The sequence below is a fragment of the Carettochelys insculpta genome, chromosome 2 (genome assembly GCF_033958435.1).
Source record: "Carettochelys insculpta isolate YL-2023 chromosome 2, ASM3395843v1, whole genome shotgun sequence".
Taxonomy (NCBI): domain Eukaryota; kingdom Metazoa; phylum Chordata; order Testudines; family Carettochelyidae; genus Carettochelys; species Carettochelys insculpta.
The window spans coordinates 33,293,157-33,317,207 of NC_134138.1; the positions used below are offsets into that span (position 1 = coordinate 33,293,157).

Here is a 24,051-nt window from a genome sequence, read left to right on the forward strand (position 1 = left end):
AAACCATTTGGAGTTTTTAATAAGTGGTATTTTGCTCACTGCCTGTTTTTATGTAGGGTGTTCAATAAGTTGTAACATTTAAAAAAGACATGTCTTGCATTATAAAAACTAGCACATGCCTCAAATCCTTAATATATTTTGATTTTAAATTAGATATTGGTAGTCTCAGAAACTGCCTCTTTCTCCACAAGTACCAGCATCGTGTAAATCAGTGGTTCTCAAACTTTTGTATTTGTGCCCCTTTTTGCACAGCAGCCCTCTGATTGTGGTATCCCCCATCCTTTATAAATTAAACAAAGCCTTTGTCAATATATTTAGCATTATTATAAATTCTGGAGGCAAGGCATGGTTTGAGGGTGGTGACTCACAACTCACTAACCCCCACGTAATAACCTCACAATCCCCTGCAGGATCATAATCCCCAGGTTGAGAACCCCTGTTGTAAAATATATATGTTCATAGACTGAAAACTTCAGGCACCACTTTTGTAATTAATCATATAAAGGTCTTTTTGCTCTACGAAGCAACATTACTGTGTTCAACGCCATCCCTCAAGGGGGAAAAGGAGTTTGTTTTAACCTCAGAATCAATTTAAGTCCTATCACACCATGAAACATGACAAGCGCAATTTTTTTTAAATTTTTCATAACGGTGGCTCCAGCTAGCTGCTTTTTTCAGGAATAAATTGTAAATGCTATAGCTAGTTACTTATTTTTATTTATATTGTTGTCGTCGTGGTTCAGTTAGTGGGTCTTTTTGTTTGTTGTTTTGGTTGGCTGGTTGATTGGTTTTTTTCCCTCTTTGCTAAAAAGTCATTCTGGGTCCCACACATAAATCTGTGTTTTTCCCTAGTGCTGGCAAAGTCTTGCAACACTTTAAGGGGAAGTACTTTTGCAGTTTGCAGAAGGACTGTACTTCGGAACAGATACCAACTCAAGATCCCTTTTGTCCATAGAAAGAATAATGCATAGCCATACCATGTACTTTAAGTTACTGTCCATGTGGAACTAACAGATCCTCTTCCTGTGACATTTTCAAGAAAAAGCAGAATACCAAGTCTTCTGATAATGTTCCCCCTTCAAATAAAGTGATTATAATGTCAGAAACTGTGTAAGTTGCTGAATGCATGAATGCTTTTCCTTTTAGATACAATGTGACCATATTAAATTACTTTATAAAGACATTTGATATATTTTGAATACAAAAGGTACTATGTACAACCAAATTCCACTCTGTTTCTTGTCAAGATCACTTTTTTAAAAATGTGCTTCCCTTCAGTCGTAAGATTGGAATATAGGGCTGCACATTACATACAAAACCAGCTTTAATTATTAGTAGTATTATATATTTCCACTGCAATTTTGCCCTTCAGCCCCAGTTAATGGTAGCCCCCCCCCACCTTGTGCTACCATTAACTGGTGAAACATAGTAAGTGTTGATCCTTACCTAAGAGGGAAAGTAGTCAAACATGTGCCAAGATACAACAAGTGAGAATGGAACTGGAAGGGACAAAGCACGACTAACAAAATACGTCCATTTTAAGTAACTTTGTTTAGCTATTGCACTCCTTGACTCTGTCAGATACTTTAAACATGGTTTAATTAAATCATTTTTTCCCACAACTGTTGTTCAAGCAAATACTTATTAGTTGGCTGATTTCTTTTATGTAGTATAGCAGCTGTAATCTTGAGGGTGGGATCTGGAAGAGGAGATGGTATGGAAGGTATGTGCACCACATTTATTAAAGGCTCCGTGTGGCTCCATTTGTATGTATCTGTGCAGACTCATTCTTTTATTAAAACACTACCAGGTGTTCCCAGTTTTGCTCAGGTTTAACTGATGGGTTTTGGTTTTGGTTTTTTCCTGGTCCTGTCCCCTGCCTGTCCTCAGAGGGTGGTGGGGAACAGAGTGAGCTGAGGCTTCCAATCCCCACTCCCTGTCCCTGGGGTAGGGGGCTGGGTCAGGCTCTGGCTCCTGGCCCCTACTGTCTGTCTTTGAGGGGGTGTGGTTTGTGCGGCTCCTTCCAGTCTCCCCACCTTTCCTTACAAGGGACTGGTCCAAGGTAAACCAGCCTAGCCCCACGGTAAGCCAGGGGGCCAGCCAGACCCCAGTTCTGGGAGGTGCATGGCGGTTGTGGCGGCTAGGGCTGGAGCGTGATGCTGTTCTCACCCATGGTCTGAGTTCGGCGGGGGGTGAGGGGAAGAGGCCACAGCTGAGCTTCAGCACTGAGCTTTCCCCAGCCTGAGCCTGCGTGGTCGGGGGGAGGGGCTGGGCCAGGTTCCTGGACCCAGCCTGTTGGGGTGTCTAATTCTGGAGTAAGTTGCGAGGGAGCAGCAGGGTTCCCCCTCTGGGGCATGGGGGGACCTTACCCATCTGGAGGCAGGCAGCGTCGAGAGCCCCACTGCCACTGTTTATACTATTGCGGCTGTCTCAGTGGTCAACTGCGCAGTATCACTTTCCCCTGTGCTCACTGCCCCCCAGTGGTCAGTCCGAAGTATGTCATCCCTTCTGTCAACGCCCTTCCCTTTCCATTCTCCAGGAATTCATTCATTTCCCACTTTCCAGGCACAACCAAACCCTGAGCTTGGTTAAAGTTAAGGTAAAAGGAAGCTGCACACCAAATGTCATGGTTGCTGCTCTTACAGTTCTTGAACAAACATAGAACTGACAGACAGACCGATGCACTCTACTGCCTTTCTGTCCTTTTATCTTGTCAGGAGTAAAATGTCTTTCATGTCCTTGCTTAATCAATGCTGGAAAGACTGGAACTTGGGGACGGGGGATTATTTTTTTTCTTTTTTTGATTTTGTTTTTAAACTACATTTAAAGAGGGTCACAAGTTATTTCAGCTGTTGGAGTAGAATGAGAAAGTTAGCATCATGTCCATAGGATGTCTTGTACTGCTGTCAGTCAGTATAAGGCACACTTATTAGGGTGCTTTGCATTATTCAGTTGTCTCGCCCTCCCCCCAACCTCATGTATGTAATGTAATCTTTTCCTGTAGGCAAGATGTCTTCAGGTGTGTGCAGAGACTGACAATGAATGACTTGCTTCTTCCAACCTAGTTGGTAACCCAAGAAATACTGTACTTTAGTTTTTGCAAGATGTTTTAAATTCAGATATGAGGTTTATAATATCCAGTACAAGCACACTGTGTTTATTGACACACAAGTATATTCTGATTACTTGCAATTTTTAAAAATAAAGTGCTATGGACTCCCTATCTCTCCATGTCAGTTGTCTTTACTATGGTAAATGGAGGGAATTTAATCTAATAAATTGTTCAGAAAAAAACACAGTTCTAAAGAAAAAGTTAGCATCTAGTGCTACTATGTGTCCCACAGGTTCTTCCAGTTTGACCAAAACTGCCTCCACTGGTGAGTTAGAGGAGCATATTGCGGCTACTACTGGTGCTATTACTGTTGCTAGCACATCTTCTGATGTTACTGTATCCAGCGTTACTGCTGTCACCAACCATAGACTTTCCGAAGAACAGCGAATGCAAGCCATGAATCTCAGAAAATCTGTTCTGGAACCCAGCACTTCCAAGGAAATGCTCTCCCTTCATCAAGCAAACATAGAAAGTGCAAGAAGAGGACCAAGAAATGCTGAGCAGATAGAAAGAACTAAAGAACTTGCAGTTGTTACTCACCGAGGTATTGGATGTTATTTTATTTGTGCCCATTTAGTTACAAACACAGGTATTTCATACCAGCAAATTGTGAAAGGTCAGTTATAGAATTAGAAGGTGAAACTGAGTCAGATGGTGAAAAATAAGGTTTTGGTGTCATAGAAAGGCAAGATGATCTTTAGGGTCTAATTATGGTTACTCGTACTCTGATTTTTATTATTTGATCTTCATATTTACATTAGTGTAAGTGAAATGAAATAAAGTACAGAAAAGGGACATAAAATGAAATGTACATCAGTGCTATATATGTATTTAGGCATGCCCAGTTATGACATTGGAAAAAAGTACATGACATGCAGCTGTAGTTTAAAAAAACAATCTGATGATATCCAGACCTAGCCAAAAAAGAAAAAAAATCAGTAGTTTGGCTTTTTAGAACATCAGTATGTTGACTCTCTGCCAAATGAAATTTAATAAGTGAAACTGAATGGGCAAATAGGGAATTAGAATTGACATTTCCTGTATCCAAATGACTTAGTCCGTAGAGAGGTGTAGTAATAATGAGAGATTTTCAGAATGTAAACAGAACAGTCTATTTTAGTTTAAAGGTAACTATCTGAACTTATGGTTTTAAAAATATGTTGTTCAAATTCTTTAATCTGCATAGAAATCAAATATGGAGCATGCATCATCTAATTTACTATTTCATATCAGCAACTAAGAAAGTTAATGGTAGAAGCAGATAAATGTTACACTATTTGCACTTTTGAAATGTTTCCTATATGCTAATCCATAGGTTCACGAGCGTCAAATTTGCTGAAGGGCAACACATTTTATGTCATAAACTGTATGTGAGTGATTCAGTAGCTCTTACTTTGTTAAGTAATTTTCACGTGAGAAATCTGTTGTGGTCTCATCACAGACAGACAATTAGATGCTTACCTGGTCTATTTTGGTACTGTTCGGTTTGCTTCCAGTGATCTCTAGCCTATTTATGCCAGATCTACTCTCTAGTGTCTGAAAATTTTCTGCATTCTGAATCAGAGAAATTAAAAGACTAGAGTAGAAGCATTGGGTATACTTTCCATATGAAATGATAAAATAAATTTAATCATTAAACATAGATAGCCACATTACATCTGTGGTATATCTATGAATATATTGTAGTGTAAATGTTTGAAATTTGGTCCATATTAGCTGTATTGAAATTTCTTTGCAAGTATCTTTGGTTAGAAAAGAAAATCAGTAATGATCAATCTTATAAGAACAGGCTGTTCCAGTTGGTTATAATAATGTATAATGACACTTACTGTAGCACTTAGTAAGCATAATAATTCTAAAATAATGGTGCAGTCCTACATATTAAGTCACTTCTATTTGCCGTATGTGATCTCTCCAACAAGATAGGACGTCTTTTCTGCTGCTTTCCTACTACTGTCTTTCCTTCTCTGAACTGTTCTTTCAACCAGTATATCTTAAGGAGTATCTAAAACATCATGTTGTATCATAATATTAAAAATCTCAATTGTCTGATAGGAATGAATAAACAATTAAAAAGATAAGAGAGGGACTGAAAGGCCAAGATATCTTTATTATTTGTCACTTTCTCATTTAATATTGAATAAGCAGATGGAGATAGTCCCGGCTCTAGAAGGTTACTTACAAAGCCACGCCCAAATCTAGTTCTGTGGGCACAGAAGTTTACATAGGCAGTTTCCTTGTGTGTGTGTGTGTGTGTGTGTGTGTGTGTGTGTTTGTTTAAGGCTGATATTTTCTATTCTGGCTGTTAGAGTATAAAATAAAAGAAGTTAACTTTGTGGATTACTGTGGGTCCTTCATGTATGTGGAGCCTTACTGATTTTGGGGGGCTTCTGAATACTTCAGAATCCTGTCCAATTGATGCTCTATCCAGGATGAGGGCCATAGCTTGTAATTTCTGTATGGTGTGCTAAATAAGTTGACAGAAATATCATTTATGTGTCTATACATACAGTTTTCTAGTGTCTGAAACAAATTTAAATCTCTTAAATTTAAGAGGTTCACCCCCATCACTTTCTTGACAATCATAGCAATGTTTATATTTTATTGATTACAGTACATTAATCCAACATATGTAGTATTCCAATGTGATATGTTATTGTAACAGCCATGAAGCTGACATTTAGCATTTTATTTCCCATAGACTTTTAGATATGGTTTGACTGTATCACACCAAGATTGTACTGTACATGTGTATACTCTTAATGATAGCAAGTGTAAATACCACATTCACCATGTTTGGTTGATGGTCAAAGGCATATATGGCACTGCAGGCACGTAACATTAGTCGTAATTCAGTAAGCTGCAATTTTCTTCAATATGGCTCAGCTCATCTCAAAGTTCTATTCAGGTGCTTGTATGGAAAACAAGGAACTTTAGTAAGAACGTCTAAGTTGATTAGTAGCTGACGTGCTTATCAAGAAACTTCACTTATGGGCAGGCTAGTCCATAATTGTTCCCTGTGGTGTTTTGTGTTCCCACTGGTCAAATATCTGGTGTTAGCCAATGACAAAGATGGGATATTTGATTTGGTGACCTAATGGTCTGGCCGTCCATGTCAAATCCTATACAGTAAACCCTCAAATGTAGGATTTCGAGTTGCACTTAACTCCCATTAACTCAAAATCCTGCTCCCCGCTGCCTTGGTTCAAGCCCCCCAGTCCCATGTGGCCCTTGTTCAAACCTCCTGGCCCCACATGGCCACAGTCCAAACCCCCACATCCCATGTGGACCCAGTTCAAACTCCCCCAGCCCCCGTTCAAACCCCGCCCCTGGCCTGCGTGGCCCCAGTTCAAATACCCCACGGCCTGGCTCCCACCCTAACTCCAGTTCAACCCCTCCCCCCCATGGTCTGGCTCACCACTCCCACATGTGGTTCTGTTTCAGCCCATCCGCTGTTCCAGTTCAATGCCCCTGTGCACAGCTCCAGCTCAACTCCACCCTCCCATCCCTCTTGCAGCTCTAAGCCATCCCAGGCTTAATCCCCCTTTCCCCCTCCCACAGCCCCAGCCCACCACCAGGCTTAACCCCCCCCCACCCCGCCACCACACACATCAACCCCAGGACTTACCTTTCAAGAGGAACTCCAGGTGCTCCTGCTGTTTCCCTGGCTGCAGAACATGCATTCTGCCAGGAAAAAAAGCCACCCCCGACATACACATTATTTCCAATGCATTTTGTGTGTAGACACACTATTTCAAAGTAAGATTTTCCTGAAAATTTCTTCATGAATAACTTATTCTGAAATAATGCTGCTGTGCAGCCTTAGAAACTAGCAACTTTATTAGGTCATGAGCTTTTGTGGGTAAGACCCACATTTTCAGATAACTGGAGTAGACAAACAGATTCCAGGGTTAATATAGCAGGGATAGAGGGAGGGGGGAAGAAGGGAAAGAAGGAGGGTAGAAAAAAAAAGGAGGGATTTGCCTGTCATTAGTAGGATCAGTTGATGAAGCAAATTAAGTAAGAGGCATCCCATTCCTGCAAATAACAAAGGTGGGGCAATTGCCCTTGCAATGCATAAGATACTTGATATTTCTGTTGAGGCTTACATGCAAGGTTCCAAATTTGCAAATCAATGCCAATTCAGATGTCTCTCTCTGTAATCCTGTGTTGAAGTTCTTCGGTAGAATGGCTACTTTTAAATCCATCATTGAATGTCCCAGGAGGTAAAACAAAAAAACAGTCCAACAGCACTTTAAAGACTAATAAAATAATTTATTAGGTGATGAGCTTTAATGGAACAGAACCACTTCTTCAGATCATAGCCATACCAGAACAAACTCAATATTTAAAGCATAGAGAACCAAAAATAGTAATCAAGTTTGACAAATCAGAAAAATTCTTATCGAGGTAAGCAAATCAGAGAGCAGGGGGGCGGGGTGGGAGGAGTCAAGAATTAGATAAAGCAAAGTATTTAAAGAGCCCCTCTAATGAACTAGAAAATTGCCGTCCCGGTTCAAACCACGTGTTAATGTGTCGAATTTGAATATAAAAGAGAGTTCAGCAGCCTCTCTTTCCAAACAGCTGTGCAAGTTCCTTTTCAGTAAAACACAGAATTTCAGGTCATTAACAGAATGTCCCACTCCGTTAAAGTGCTGGCTGACAAGGTTTGTGAATCAGGAGTGTTTTTATGTCTCTTTTATGCCCATTAATTCTTTGTCTAAGAGAGTTTGAAGTCTGTCAAGTATACAAAGCATGTGGGCTTTGTTGGCACATGATGGCACGTATGATGTTAGTTGAGGAACGTGAGAATGTGCCTGTGATACTGTGAATAACCTGATAACTTGGTTAGGCCCAGTGATGGTATCTCCAGAATAGATATGTGGACAAAGTTGGTAACAGGCCTTGTTGCAAGGAGAAGTTCCAATATTGGTATTCCTGTGGCATAGACTGTGGTTGTTGGTGAGAATCCTCATAAGGTTAGGAGGTTGTCTCTAGGAGATAACAAGCCTGTCACCTAGGGCCTTCTGGAGTGTGGCATCCTGATTAAGGCTTTTAATAACGCGTTGCAGTGGTTTGAGTTGGGGGCTGTAGATAATGACCAGTGGTGTTCTGTTCTTGGGTTTTTTGGGCCTATCTTGGAGTAGCTGGTCTCTGGGTATTTGTCTGGCCCTGTCACAGAATCACAGAATCATAGGGCTGGAGGGACCTCAGGAGGTCATCTAGTCCAGCCCCCTGCTTCAAGCAGGATCAACACCTACTAAGTCATCCCAGCCAGGACCTTGTCCAGCTGGGACTTAAAAACCTCAAGGGATAGAGAATCCACCACCTCTGTAGGCAACGCATTCCAGTGCTTCACCACCCGCCTGGTGAAGAAGTTTCTCCTAATAGCTAACCTACACCTTTCCCTCTTCAACTTCTGACCATTACTCTTTGTTCTGCCATCAGACACCACTGAGAACAATTTCTCACCCTCCTCTTTTGAGTTCCCTTTCAGGAAGCTGAAGGCTGCTATTAAATCACCTCTAAGTCTTCTCTTCTGTAAACTAAACAAGCCCAAATCCCTCAGCCTATCCTCATAGGTCTTGTGCTCCAGACCCTTAATCATTTTTGTTGCCCTTCGCTGAACCTGCTCTAGCAAATCCACATCCTTTTTTTACTGGGGGGCCCAAAACTGGACACAATATTCCAGATGTGGCCTCACCAGTGCCGAATAAAGAGGAATAACTACTTCTCTAGATCTGCTCGAAATGCTCCTTCTTCTAGTGCACCCCAGTATGCCGTTAGCTTTCTTGGCTACAAGGGCACACTGTTTACTCATATCCAGCCTTTCATCCACCATACCCCTAGGTCCCTTTCCATCATACTGCTGCTGAGCCAGGTGGTCCCCAGCCTGTAACAATGTTTGGGATTCTTCCGCCCCAGGTGCAGGACTCTACACTTCTCCTTATTGAACCGCATCAGATTTCTTTTGGCCCAGTCCTCCAATTTATCCAGGTCCCTCTGGATTCTCTCTCTACCCTCCAACATATCTGCCTCTCCCCCTAGTTTTGTGTCATCTGCAAACTTGCTGAGGGTGCAACCCAGTCCCTCATCCAGGTCATTAATAAACATGTTGAATAACACCGGCCCCAGAACTGAGCCTTGCGGCACTCTGCTTGAAACAGACCGCGATCCAGATATTGAGCCATTGACCACTACCCGTTGGGCCCGACCATCAAACCAGCTTTCTATTCATCTTATAGTCCAAGGATCCAATCCATATTTCCTTAACTTATGGAAAAGAATGTTGTGGGAGACCGTATCAAAAGCCTTGCTGAAGTCAAGGTATATCACATCCACTGACTTCCTCATGTCCACAGAGCTTGTTACGTCATCATAGAAGCTGATCAGATTGGTGAGGCAGGACTTGCCCCTGTCGATTTTTTTTTTATTATTATTTATTTCTCCTGGTGGGTAATTCAAATTTGTGAATATTTGGTAGATATCTTGTAGTTTTTGGTCTTTGTCAGTAAGACCAGAGCAAATGTGATTGTACCTAAGAGCTTGAGTGTAAACAATGGATCTGGTTGTGTGTGCAGGATAGAAGCTAGAAGCGTGTAGGTAAGTATAGCGATCAGCGGGTTTCTGGTAGAGTGTGGTACTGATCTGGCCATCCTTGATTTGTACTGTAGTGTCCAGGAAATGTATCTCTCACGTGAAGTAGATGAGGCATAAGTTGATGATGGGGTACAGATTATTAAAGGCTCTGTGGAATTCTTCTAGAGTCTCTATACCATGGGTTCAAATCATAAAGATGCCATTGATGTATTGCAAGTAAAGGAGGGGACATAGGGGACAAGAGCTGAGGACTTGTTGTTCCAGGTCAGCCATAAATACATTAGCATATTGTGGGGCCATGAGGGTAAAGGTGTGCCTCTGTAGGCTTATGTGTATTCTGATTCCTAATATCCGATTTATGTTCATTTATCCTTTGGCGCAGAGACTGTCTGAATTGCCAAAGTGAGAGCTCATGACCTAGGCTGTGTCTGCACTATGAGATACATTTGAACTAAGGAAGTTAGGTTGATATTACCATGTGCTTGTCTTCACTTTAAATACCATTAACTCAGTTTTGGGAGCACTAATATTGCCATTAACTGATGGGTATAGCATCAAGCTCAAACTCAAAGGTTTGATTAAAGGCCAGTGTGGAAGCACCATGTCTTAAAATCGAATTTATTATCCTACAGAGGTGTCCTGTATGTAACACATAATGCCCCTCGCTGCTCCACTCTGGCTGCGGCTCTCCAGGTACACTGGAATTAGGTAACAGGAAGACTGTGAATTTCAAACCAGGAGCAGCAAGCCTTTGACTGTGGACTCATGTTTGTATTAAAGGCTGAGAAATGTTTTTCTTTCATAGCAATTATAGCAGTGAGTGCATCTACCCATTACAAATATCCCCTGTAGGGAGTTCATGGATCTGTCTCTACACTTGTTATTTTTTTCTGCTCTGCCTGGCTCCAGCCGCTTCTCCACTGCACCATGTGGCAACAAGGCTTTTGTGGGGGTTGTGCTTGCACAATACACCAAGAAACTACTTCTCAGCACTTTACATTTGTGCCCGAACCGCCCTGTCTCCCACACAAGATGCCGTACATGTGGGGTCTTTACCGTGCTCAGTGATATCATGTGGCTAGCCCCCGACCCAATAAAAGGATGTGCCTGCCATTTGGTTCTGGCCATGCTGCCAGGCAGCACTGTGTCCTAGCTTGTGCACATTTGGGGTCCAAGGGAGATAGAGAATTCTGCGGGCTTGTAGCCAACAGGGGCAAATCTCCCCCAGCAACTAAAGATATTCAGGCGCTTGCTGCTGCCAGGTGGAGGTCTCCCTCAGCTACTAAGATATTTGGGGGCTTGCAGCCACCAGGGGGAAGTCTTTCCCAGCAGCTCAGATAGTTAGGGGGACCACTTCAATTGGCCCCCCACTGAACCCCCCAGGTTTCTAGTAAGGGATCAGTGGTGCTTCTTGCCACCAAGGGCACATCTAAGATAGTAGTGGGGAACCACTTCAACTGGCCCCCACTGAACTCTCACATGCCCCAGCAAGGTACCAGTGGTGCTTGCAGCCACAGGAGAAAGTCTCCCCCCATGGCTGAGATATTCGGGGGCTTGCAGCCGCCAGAGGTATTGTCTCCCTTACTGGATAAGAGAATCAGGGGCTTGCTGCTGCTGGGGGAAATCTTCCCCAGCTGCTAAGATAGTTGAGGGGACCCCTTGAACTGGTTCCCCACTGAACACCCCCTCTGCCCAGGCCCTTCAGCATGGGACCACTGGGGCTTGCAGCCACCAGGGGGGAAGTTTACCCTAGTGGCTAAGATAATCAGGAGCTTGAAGCTGCTGGGGGAAGTCTCCGTCGGTGACTAAGATACTCAGGGGCTTGCAGCTCTCCGAGGGAAGTCTCTCCCAGTGACTAACTCAGGGGCTTGCTGCTGCTGGGGGGCAAGTCTCCTCTGGTGGCTAAGATAGTTGTGGGGAACCACTTTAACTGGCTCCCCCACTGAGCTCCTCATGCCCCTAGCAAGGGACCAGTGGTGCTTGCAGCCACCGGGGAGAAGTCTCCCCTCAGCAGCAAAGATAATCAGTTGACTAAGATATTTGGGGGTTTGCAGCTGCCAATGGGAGGTCTCCCTTGGTGACTAAGGTACTTGGAGGCTTGCTGCCGCCCGGGGAAAGTTTCCCTCAGTGTCTAAGTTATTTGGGGGCTTTCAGCCACTAGGGAGAAGTCTCCCCTGGCAGCTATGATAGCCAGGTGGAAGTCTCCCTTGGTAACTAAGATACTCAGGGGCTTGCAGCCCCTGTGGGGAAGTCTTCCTTTGGCAGCTAAGATGGTCACGGGCTTGCTGTCACTGGGGGGAGGTGTCCCCCAGCAGCTAAGATAGTCAGGGGGACCACTTCAATGGCCCTGCCGAGCCCTCTCATGCCCCTAGCATGGGACCATTGGGGCTTGCAGCTGCCAGGGGGATGTCTCCCCTGGCAGCTAAGATAGTCAAGGGAACTACTTCAGCCACTTCAACATTCTGAGCAGCTCTGCAGCCACAGATCGCAGCACCCCACCACTCCCCACCAAAATACTTTCGGCAGCTTGCTGTCCATTGCAGACGCCTGCTGGTTTGATATGTCAGATATAAAGACTTTGACAATATTTCCAATCTGTCTTTATGCTTTGACTCCCTCAGAAACGCGGGGGAAGGGGACAGTTGAGATTCCTGTTTCCGTTATAAGTAGTGTGTGATATTTCACTGCCATCTGATATTTCACTTGCTGTGTTTGCAATGTCTGTGTGGTGAAGAGAAAAGTCAAAAATCTTTTTTCCCAGACTTTTCTATCCTCTTTCTTCTAAAAACAGATTATGTAAGGAGATTTTTGAACTGGGTTTCATATTCAAATTCGACACACTAGCACGTGGTATGAACAAAGACAGCAATTATCTCACTCATTATAAGGATGGCTTCACTTCCTTTGATGTTCGTAATGATCTCAAGCAAGACACTTAACATCCCGCGCCCCTCACCCCCTCCTTCAGTTCATGTATTTGATTTGTCAGTTTTTACTGCAATTTTTTTGGACTTCTGTACTATATATCTGAGTCAGGACTGGAAATTCCATAGATCTGAAGAACTGGGTCTGTCCCATGAAAGCTCATCACCTAATAAATGATGACTGCTGTTTTGTTTTGTTAGAATACAGACTAACAAGGCTATTTCTTGAGCATACCCAGAATGCTACGGGGATGAGGGAACAGTGGGATAGGTTCCCACAATGCACTACTGCAACAGTCGATGTTTGCCAATTGAGTGTGGCAGCAATAATTGACTTTGTGAGGAAGATGTGGGGAGTTTAGGATGGTCAAATTCAAACTTATCAATTCCAGAATTACAAAATTGATATTAATAAATTTGAATTTATCTCATAGTGTAGATGCAGCCCTAATAAATTTGTTAGTCTCTGAGGCCATGTCTACACAGCCCTTTAGCACAGCACTGTTGCTGCTGGTGGCACTATGCTAATGATGGTTCTAGAAATTGCAGCTGGAGGTCTGTTTGGAAACTCGTGTGACTAATTTGCATAGCCACGTGAGATTTTGCTCTCAGCAGAGAGGGGTTCTGGCAGCAGAGAGGTCATGTGGCCATGCCTTTGCTGGCTAAACCCCCTTCTGTCACCCCTTATGCCTGAAAAAAATTTTGCTGGCACCCGCCCTGCTGAGAGTGAAATCTTGCATGGCTATGCTAATGGACCTCTACTTGCTCTTTCTAGAACCATCATGAGCATAGCACAGCCAGCAGCACTGCTGCGGTCAAAGCCATGTAGACATGGCCTCAGGTGCTACAAAACCGCTTGTTGTTTGTGAAGCTACAGACTAACATGACTACCTTTCTGTGACTAAATTTTATTAGGTTTGTATGTTGATAGTTTTGTTCTTGTGCCTTTTGAGGGATACCCCAGAAATGAGAACTTCCAGGGGTGATTTGAATGAGAAGCTAGTAATGGGAGCACACCATGCACGTTGTTTCATCCTGTGATATGCATTACAGCCACACTACACTAGAGAGTTTTGTCAACAAAACCCGGGTTGTGTTGAGAAAACTGGGGGAGCATCCACACACAAAATGTGTTTTGTCAACAGTAGGTTGACAAAAGTCTGCACTTTTGCCAACAACCTTCTGCCTCTCCCAGATGAGGAAGAGTGCCTTTGTTGACAGATTCTGTTGACAAAAAAACTGTGTGGACAGTCTGGGGGGCTTTCTGTCAGCAGACAGGGTTTCCAGTTCACTGGGAAGCCCTATTTGCTAAGCTTTCAGTCAGCCATTCTGTCAACAGAGGGCAAGGCAATCCCGCTGCTCTCTGTTGACAGAGCGGATTGCTATTTTGATCTGCTTTAATGTACGGCCATGCTCTGTTGACAGACATTTTGTCGGAAATCTCTTTTGACTGAAACGTCTGTCAACAGATGCTTCTAGTGTAATTGTAGCCTATGAGGCTTGATGCTCATTTACACTAACAACACTTTACATCATCAGCATTGTACGGGCATAAATTATATAGTTTTCAACCATTTTAAGGACTTCTGATTTTGCTTCCAGAGCAGTGTCAAGAGGCCTTTCAATAAAATCCTGATTCTTACTGCATTCCACTGGGGTGTTGCCACAGGGTGAGCAGTTCATAAAAGCTGTACTTCCTTTGCTCACAGACAAAGGCATAAGGTTAATTTGAAAGCATTTTCATTAAACAATGACGAATAATGCTGAATAATCCCTGCCCGAGTGTTAAAAGATATACAGCAGAAATAAAACAGTGAACTTTCTGTTTTGGAAAGTTAAACACTGAGCTCCATATTTACAGCAACATCATCTGCATATGACCTTTGAGCAGCCTATTCTTCCCCAGGACAGCAGGACTACTCCAGCAAAAGGCATATGTCCCAGAGGAGAAGGAGGCATTTGGGTCTTGGGTTTGGTCAGGTGATATGCCCTTGCCTGAAGTTTCCCAAACACCCATTTTAACAACTTTGTCCAATGCACAGGACCAGTTATCACTGCGTTTGCCTCACCCCTGTTTTGGGAAAGTCTAGGTCATCATCCATTATATAAGGCTCAGTAACAACTGACAGTTGAGTGATAACCACCAAAATTTAGGTCTATGTTGTTCAGTTCATCTCCATTTGTCCTCCCTTCCCGCTCTCCTTTTGGGGAGTAAAGGCACTTTGAAGTAGAGCGAGTACTACAAAGTGCCCACATGCACACAGCATGCAGGCACTTTGAAGTCTGACACTTCGAAATTGCCACAGGGGAGAATTTGCCTAATGAAGTGCTGCATATGCATTGCAGTACTTCATTAGTAATTTCCAATTACCCTGATTACCATGGCCCACTGGAAGAAGAAGGCAAGTGTAGACATAGCCAATATATTTGGCAACATTTTGCTAACCAATCATTTTCAGGCAATTCAGCATCTTTGTCTCAATCTGCAGTCTCAACCTTCCATGCCAGTTCACTTGTGCCTGAAACTCTTGGGCCACGTGCGCTCTTGCACGCAGGTGGTCCAGTTTGTAAGAATGCTTCTTTGTCCCTTCAAATATGGCTCAGGAGGCTGTAATATCTAACTCATCACCTTTGAATTTCAAAGTTATCCTGTGATTGATAAAGTCCACAAAGGAACGAAGAGGACTAAGTCAGTTCAGGTAATTACTCAGATGTTCTTACATACTAGTATGTTCATGAAAAATTCTTATTCAGAAAAGTGTAATTGACTTGAGACCTAACAAGAAGCAGCCATCAGGAGGGAACAGCTGACTAGCCCAGGACATCTTTTAGACTCTTCATTGTGTATGTGTCTGACAGTTATCATGGGGACAGCATAAAGCTATTGCATCTTCTAATTGTTTTTCAGAATAGCATGAAAGTGAGGCAGTGTTTTGTTGTAAACATTCTTTAACAATTATATCACATCAAGCTATTATCCAGTGGCTCAAGAATGTAAATACCAATCTCAGAGAAGACTGCTCAGGCTGTTGGGAGGAGGGATAGCTCAGTGGGCTGCATATTGACCTTGTAAACCCATGGTTATATGCTTGATGCTTAAGAATGCCCTTTAGGGGTTGGTGGCAAAGAAAAAACGTGTTAGGGATGGTGATGTAGGTTCTGCTGTAAGCACAGCAGATGGGACTCAATGACTTCTTAAGGTCCCTTCCAGCTCTCTGAGATAAGTATATCTGCATACTAAAAAGAAGAAAACAGGACCCAAATTGGAGGTGAGTTTGATAATTAAGTTTTGCTTTCCAATTATCATGTAAAAACTCTGAAATTGTACGAGCTTTAAATGAAGTAATGACAGTGTTCTGGTGTACTTAGATCTGTGCTGCCATCCAGCCAAGGGTGCCTTTTTGGGAGGGCAGGAGGGGTAGCAGCTGTGCATACTGGGACTCCACTTGCTCTTCTGCCCTTTGTCCTGTCTGTCTGGAAACAAGGGCAAAGTACACAGCTTGTGTGCATGTCCCTCATTTCTGACTGCTGAGGAGAGAGGACAGAGGAGTAATTCACAAGCTGTGCACTTCCCCCTCACTCCCCGCTGGTCAGTAGAACGGAAAAAGGAGCAAGTGGCATCTTGGTACACACAGCTGCAGCCCAATCTGCCATCCTGAAGTGGCACCCTTGCACCTGGCTAAGTTTGGCTTTGTGAGAGATGATCTCTTACACCAAAAATCACATGAACACTCAAGTTCCTCTCAGTCCAAAAGGACTGGGCTCTCACCCCAAGACAAGAGCACTTTAGATCTTCCAAGTAAGACAGCACTTGTAGCCAATCCTGTAAGAGACTATCTAAAGATATATTCAGTACGTAAGGGTTGTGTGGGATGTCCAGGGAGGGGTAGCACCTCTGGTGTGGGGGACTTCTCATGTCTCTTCTTGGGAAAGTTCGTGCACCTTTGGTCCCCACCTGGCTCTCAGCTCTCACCTGTGGCTCCAAGAAGCTGTAGCATGAGCAGCAGCCACACCCCTGACAGGCAGGCTAAACCAGGTGAGGGTAGCCAACAGGTCTGAAATCTTTGGTGAGATAGGGACTTGTCTGTCCCAGCACTCAAAGTTGGCTCCGGTGGACTGGATGGATGAGATCAACAGCGAGATCCAATGACAAGGAAGGTCGCTCTGCAATGCTCTGTGGAGAGCAAAGGGCATGACCAGGCACCGAAGATGGCCTGACTATCCAGTGCAGCTTAGGAAGTCTCCAGACGTGATGACTTTTCATACCACTGAAACCAGGTTTCTGAGGCCAAAAGAATGGAACTGCCTCTGTGCAGTGGCTTTTCCACTTTAAACATTCTCCTGCATGGGTTCTTTGCATATTCTCAAGTCTCAAATCAGTCTACTTTATTAGTCTACTTTGCCCTTCTACATCTTCTGTTTACTTCAAAGTCCTGCTGTGATGGGGGAAGGGGTGAAGTGACAAGTGGAGGAGTTGTAGTTCCAAACCTGCACGTAGGCATCCTGTGGACTTTGGTTGCTCGACTCTGACCCCAGGACAAGAGAGGAGTTCAGCAACATCCTAGGTGACTGAATAGGCCTTTTTAGGAGCAGCACTGCTCACCCTCAAATGAGGGAGGGGACTAGAAAAGGTGTCCCAAAAATTGCTTGTCCCAACCAAACTGGCCAACATGCTGCAGCTGGCAGTTTTACCACACAGCGATCAAAATACAGTGAAAACAAAGATGGTATTTGGAACATGAAACATTCACACCCTGTTGGCCTGGGAGAATATCATGAGATCTGAGAGAAGAATGGCCCTCATAGTAAGAGAACTGGCATGCTATAACATTGACATAGCCGATGTGAGCAAGACCAGAATTGCAGAGGAAGGATCCATCTGCAAACTGAAAGGAGGTTACATCTTCTTCTGGAAAGGCAGGACAGAAAATGAAGACAGAATCCACAGAGTGGGACTTGTCATCTGCACCAGCTTCCTGACCTACGAATTTGTATCACTTCCCCCTCAATCCCTCTAGCCACGTTACAGGTATCAGCACTTATGCCCCTACTCTGACCAGCAGCGATAAAGCAAAAGAGGTTCTGCAAGGACCTTGACCATCTTACGAAAGCAACTCCTCCTAGTGGCGAGCTTCTCCTGTTGGGTGACTTCAATGCCAGAGTCAGCAAGGACTGTAGGAATTGGAAAGAGGTGCTGGGGCACCATGGCATTGGTCACGTGAATGCCAACGGCCTTCCTCTGCTGAGCTTGTGTGTGTGAGCAAGACCGCATGGATGCTCCCGAGATCAAAACAGTGGCACCTGATTGACTATTTATGTAATGTGTATAGACACAAGTGAATTGTAATCGTTTTCTGTTTCCTCCATTTTAAATGTTTTAATTTTTTTTTCCTGTATGGAGAGAGATTTCATGCACCTGTTATGGAGAATAGTAGTAGATCCACTAAAAGTTTTCATATTATTCAAAACCTTTGAAATATGTGATATAATCTACACATTTTTATCAGCATTTTCACAAGACCATATCCATACAGAAAAATTATATATGAAACTTTTTATTGTATATGTCTAGACACAGATTTAGGTCTATCATTTTTGTATAATTCATTATTATATTGATCTGTCATAAAAATCTTCTGTATATTAGTTATGACTTTAATCTGAGGTAGTAAACTATGTACACATCATCAACAGCCTTTCCTCCTCCTTTTTTTTTTTGGCCTGGAAGAGGTAGTAAAGTGAGAATATTCATAATATACTGGTTTGTTGTCAAATACAGTAGAGTAATATTTTTAAAATCTTCAGTTCTGCTCCATGTAAACCACATTTTTCAACAATGGACAGGGAGCAAAGTGTTTTGTTTTCTTTTGCAGTCTCATTAGTGTACGTTTAACTCAAATAAAAGCCACAAAAAACCTTTAAAATGGCATATGAAATCACATATAGCATATGCCATGTCATTTGGACTTATTTTCTGAAAGTTTTCAGACTTAGCTTTAATCTTAGGATATGAGAGTATATATGGTTAAAAACTGCTCAATTAAAATATCTGCATCATATTATAAACTGAAGACAAACTAAATTACATTTTAACACTTCATTGTAATTCTGCACAGAACACATGCATTACATCATTGTTTTTCTTCACTGAAGCATAAAATAATGTACATTGAGTTATCAGAGCATTGCATTTTATGAGGGAAGTTTACATCCATTCTCATCTGCATTTTATTCCATTATGAATAAAACTGTTTGCCAAAAGGGGGGGAAAAAAACGACCTATAAAATAGTCTCCAGTCAGCAAAATTGTAAGACATCCAAAGGATTTTTCCCTCATTCTATCCATTCAACATAATTATATGAGATGGTTGCACCTTGATTTGCATAACTATATGTTGTTTTTGCACACGGGCAATAAAAAGGGTGTTTATGACTTGTGTATTATAAATTATTTGTACATATGATAAGTGGGGAAAAAAAAACCCAGAAATACTCCTTTGTGCAACCCAACTTTGAATAAGCAGAAGGAGTTGTTTGAAGAAGAAGTCTTCTCTGTGTCACTGTAACCGTCCACAGGTGGACATGAACCTGGGAGCCTTTGGAACTTAAAGCATGAGCAAAAATCCAGCTGGAACTCAGCTAAGGCTGTAGTCATTCTTTCTCTCTGTAAGTGGTGTAAGTGCCACTATGTGGGACAGTGACCTACACCCCTATGTCTACATCTACACTAGATAGTTTAGTTGACAAACCTGAGGTTTTGCCAACAAAACTTGCTGAGCATCTACACACAGAATGTGTTGCCGACAGCAACTGTTGACCAAAAGCCCATGTAGATGCTGCAGGGTGCACTTTTGTCTATAGAACGGATTGAAAGATTGATCCCCTTTTACATGTAGATGAGATCTGTTGACAGAGGTATTACTGGAACATCTCTTCTAACAGTAACTTGTGTCAACAGATGCTTCTAGGGTAGATGTAGCCCCTGTGTTTGGGTTACATACTTCCCCTTGCTGAGGAAGCCAGTCCTGAGTTTGAGACCCAGCTGAAATCTCAGATGAGCCCCGCTTGTAAACGGCCACAGGCAGACTTACCCCTGGAACCTCTTCAACTTAGTGCAGGAGACTGTACCATTTGAGATGAAAGCCCTCTTGCTCTCAGCTCACGACTTCTTTCTCTGCGTAAGTGGTCTAGGTGCCATGAGATGGCGAAGTGAACGACACCCAGTAGATGTGTGGGTTACATAATGACCCAGGAAATTTCCCACAAAGGGAATTCACCCAAATGAAGAACAGGAGTTTCAGGTGGAAATGTGAAACAGCAAGAAAGACTACCCTCTCAACCTTTAAGCACAACCTAAATACAGTACATTTCACATACCAAAATGTGATGGTTAAAGGGTATATCTACACTGCAGTTAAACATCAGCAGGGGTGTGAAGCATGGGCTCCAGAATTATCTCAGGCAGGACAATTAACATTCCCCCACCCTTCAGCCCCCAGTGTCAGTTTTTATTGTATTTTTTTTTGGTCCTCTGTACTTATAAATGTCAGTCTGTATCGGAAATGAGATTAATTTGATGAAATGAGTCTGTCCCACAAAAGCTCATCACCGAATATCACTTTGTTAAGATTTAAAGTGCTACATTTCTGCTGGTTTGTTTTGTTGGAGTACAGGATAACATGGCCACCTCTCTGTTACTAATCTACACCTCAGTTAAAAAGCGCTGGAGCAAAGCTCTGTGAGCCTGAGTCAGCTGAAAGGGGCAAGGCATGTGTCTTTAATTGTAGCTTAGCCATATCCTAAGGGAATATTGTGCCCCTTTTGATAATCTGACTCTCCCTTTGTTTACTGGCATGCTATTGGGCAGCAAAATATTTGGGATTTAAATTCTGAAGTCTGATCACTATTTATCAGTGAGCATTATCAACCACTGAAGCCATTTACCTAAGGCTGTGATACATTCTCCATCACTGACATGAAATACTGCCTGTAATACTGGCTTCTTCTGTGACCTTGGACATATCAGTCTTCCTTGCATTTTATTACATATCTGTAAATAAGTATATGGAATATTTCGTGTAATGTGTTGAACTAATGCTATTTGATGTATGAAGGCATGGGAAGTAAAACTGCTGTTTGGACTTGAATGTGATTAACATCCAAGGCCATCATAAAGGCTAGGAACCACTGTGTGAAGGTTCGTTCACATTCCTACATTAGAGTGAGGGATAGTAAAAGGCAGAGTTGAGGCTTACTGGTTAAAAAATGGAGGTTCTGGGGTCATGACAAAGGTGCAAGGAGCAGATGCTCAGGACACAAGGACTAGTCTATAGGACTCTGAGCTATAGAGTAGGTGGCACTGAGACCAGGTTTAGAGGACATGGGACTCAGCAGATTTTGAGATAGAAGTCTGAAATGGGATCTTTTCTAAGACTTTCCTGTGTTTTAAAGGGTAGAGAGGGCATTTCAGATGATTTGTAGATGTGCTCTTTCAAGGATTTATTTACCTCTAGTACTAAAACCAGTGTTTGTTAACCGCGCCTAGAGAAGAGCTGTGATGACAGAGTTTTTCTCCAGTGGCCTTCTAAGAGTACCTATTGTATGTGTCAGTGTATTTATTATTCCTGGGGACAGGTCTTTGGGATTAGGGAACAGATAGATGTGTGACACAATAAAAACGCAAACCTCTGTGTTGGCAGCAGCTGGAGCCTGAGATGTAGGAAACCTAGCATCATGAAAGCAGCTACTGAACATTATTCACAGGGAAGTTGTAAAGATCAGTTTGATAATGTTCTCAAAGCAGTTGCAAAACATTAAATATTATTTCATATAATTTGAAGTGGGCTAATTCAAACTGCTAAATCTGGATGATTTGGGGAAAATTTGGACCTGGATTAAAACTGTTGGAATCATTCTCATATTTATTATTGTTTTAATGTATGTCAAGTTGTGCCTGTGGGCGGGGGTGCAGGAGGAGAACAGTAATCCTTCAGCTGCTGGTTGTACCTGAAGATGCTACCATTAAAGAAGAGTGTATAAAGCTCATGCTATTGCCAGACAAAGCTACCATTAAAAAACCCTTCAGTCTCAGCAGATTTTCTCCACATTGTCCAAGGTCTTCCTCTTTTGTGTTTTTCTTGCGGATTCCATGTGAGGGCTTGACAGACTATGCTGGATGATGATTTTCTGAGAGTGTGGCCTAGGCATCCCCAACTTGAGGCAGGCAGCCTACAGAATAAACTTGATATATGAGGTTCATATATTATGGTATTAATATTTGGACCTTTTAATTTAAGAAAATATGAATTTTAATTTCTTAGAAACAATAATCTAATAGGATTTGGACCAGAAACAATGTTTGAACAGACTGTTGCTGCTGTATTTAAGCACTTGTTGACCCTTGAATGAGAAAATTCATGGATTTATAACTTGGCCTGTAATGTCTGGACTTGGAACAAGGTACATAAGAGCACAATTTGTTGGTGATTTGCTGAATGAAGGATTTTTTCAAACACTTTGGCTATATTGCCATTTCTGCACAAGATGAGTTGCTTGAATACTGTATTTGAAAGGAAGGGATTACAATAGTAGGCCCATGATCTCAGTATGCATTTCTCAGGCACAAAAATGGGTTTAGGTCCTTCTACTAATCCCAGTCCAGTCTCTTTTCCTTGATGCTACATGCCCTCCTCCCTTTTTTTTGCAGTGTGGAATCTCAGCTGCTGTGCTCTTCAGAAGATCACCCCATTTCATGTGAACTGTAGAAAATGCTTTTTGATGAGCAGGTCAAGTCACTGGGTGTTCATACAATTTGGATATGACCCAATGACATTATGAAGATAAAAATATAATTGTCAGGATTTCATATAGGATGATGGTCTGTGTCATTAAAAGGCCATAAATGATTTTTATGATTGTATTAAGTTCCTGGTCAACATTATGAAGTAATATAACAAGAAAATGACTAAATTGTGTGACTGTCTTTAATGTTGGAAAGGAAGGGAAGTCTAGATCTATTTCACTGATATATATTAACTGGGCATATTTGCAAGAGTCCAATTCCACCAGCACAGTGAGATGCCGGGCAACTAGGGTGTGTCTACACAAGCCCCTTCCCTTCAAAAGGGGCATGTTAATGAGAGAGTTTGAAAGATGCTAATGAGGCATTGCCGTGAATAAGCAGCACCTCATTTGCATAATCACGGCTGCAGCAATGCGAAAGTGCCACTTTTGAATTGCTCGCCACCCATGTAGATGGGGGCCTTTCGAAAGGACCCCTCAATCTTCAAAATCCCCTTCTTCCCAAAACAAATGTGAAGAAGGGGCTTTCAAAGATTGGGGGGGTCCTTTTGAAAGGCTCCCAGCTACACAGGTGGTGTGTGATTCAAAAGTGGCATTTATCTTGTTATATTACTTCATAATGTTGACCAGAAACTTAATACAATCATAAAAATCATTTATGGCCTTTTAATGACACTTTTGAATCGCCACAGATGCCATTATGCTAATGAGGCACCTCATTAGCACCTTTTGAAGTCTCTCATTAACGTGCCACTTCTCAAAGGAGGGGGCTCATGTAGACACACCCCCAGTGACTTTGTCCTTCATGTTTAAAGCCTGGATCTTGTGGGACATTGTGTGAGTCTGGCAAGGTGAGGTACTAAACACCTCCCAGGACTTTGTGCACACACTGGTTTTTGCGCTTATCTCTGCCTGCATTATTGTTCATAGAGTTTTTGCTAAGTGGTTTGAAGGTATGTTTAGTATATAAGAGTGTGTGTGTGTGTGTGTGTGTGTGTGTGTGTGTGTAGCTTCTAGTTCATAGTTTGATCACCCTTGTTAGAGGATATACAGGGAAATATTCTGTTTTGTAAGTAAAAACAAAAAAAAATCCCTTTCAAAGTCAAAATTAAATTACTGTCTTGTTCTGGCTATAAATATCTGCAGGAGTTCTGTATGGCTTATCTTCCCAATTGCATGCAAAGGCCTTAGCATCCTGGTGTCTGCTCTTGTAAAAATCCTTGAAGAACCGCTAACAACTATTTTAAATTTTGCATTAAACCTCTCAAAGTCCATCCCATTTCCCTCTCCAAAATACCCCTTCCTTCATTAAAATGTAATCTCAGAGTAGCCACATAGTTAGTGCACATACAGGAGATATTGTGTTCTGGTGCTAAAGAATGGGAAAAATAAACAAATAAAACATTTGCAATCCTACTTGCTCTCCCATGTCTGACAATTCTTAAGAAAATAAAGGAGGGTATGTTTTCCCTGAAATTTTAGAGATTGAAATTGATTGCAGTGAGGCCCTGCTTCACAGAACACTCCATTTGCACTGTTTGTGAATGTATGGAGAAAGTGGCCACACAAGCAGGTGACTATGCCTTATTATGTATCTGTGATTTGGCTCCTTAC

At 42.4% G+C, this 24,051-nt stretch overlaps 1 protein-coding gene across 3 annotated transcripts in view; it reads left to right on the top strand.

The window, feature by feature from the left end:
• CSMD3 (CUB and Sushi multiple domains 3) overlaps positions 1–24,051 on the top strand; it is a 1,166,921-nt gene that overhangs the window by 439,203 nt on the left and 703,667 nt on the right. The window contains exon 7 of one of the 3 annotated variants that reach the window (XM_074985642.1): positions 3,345–3,656. The exons of the other annotated variants lie outside the window; for them this stretch is intronic. Coding sequence (XP_074841743.1) covers positions 3,345–3,656 — 312 coding nt within the window. The remainder of the gene's footprint in view (positions 1–3,344; positions 3,657–24,051) is intronic. 3 annotated transcript variants of the gene reach the window in all.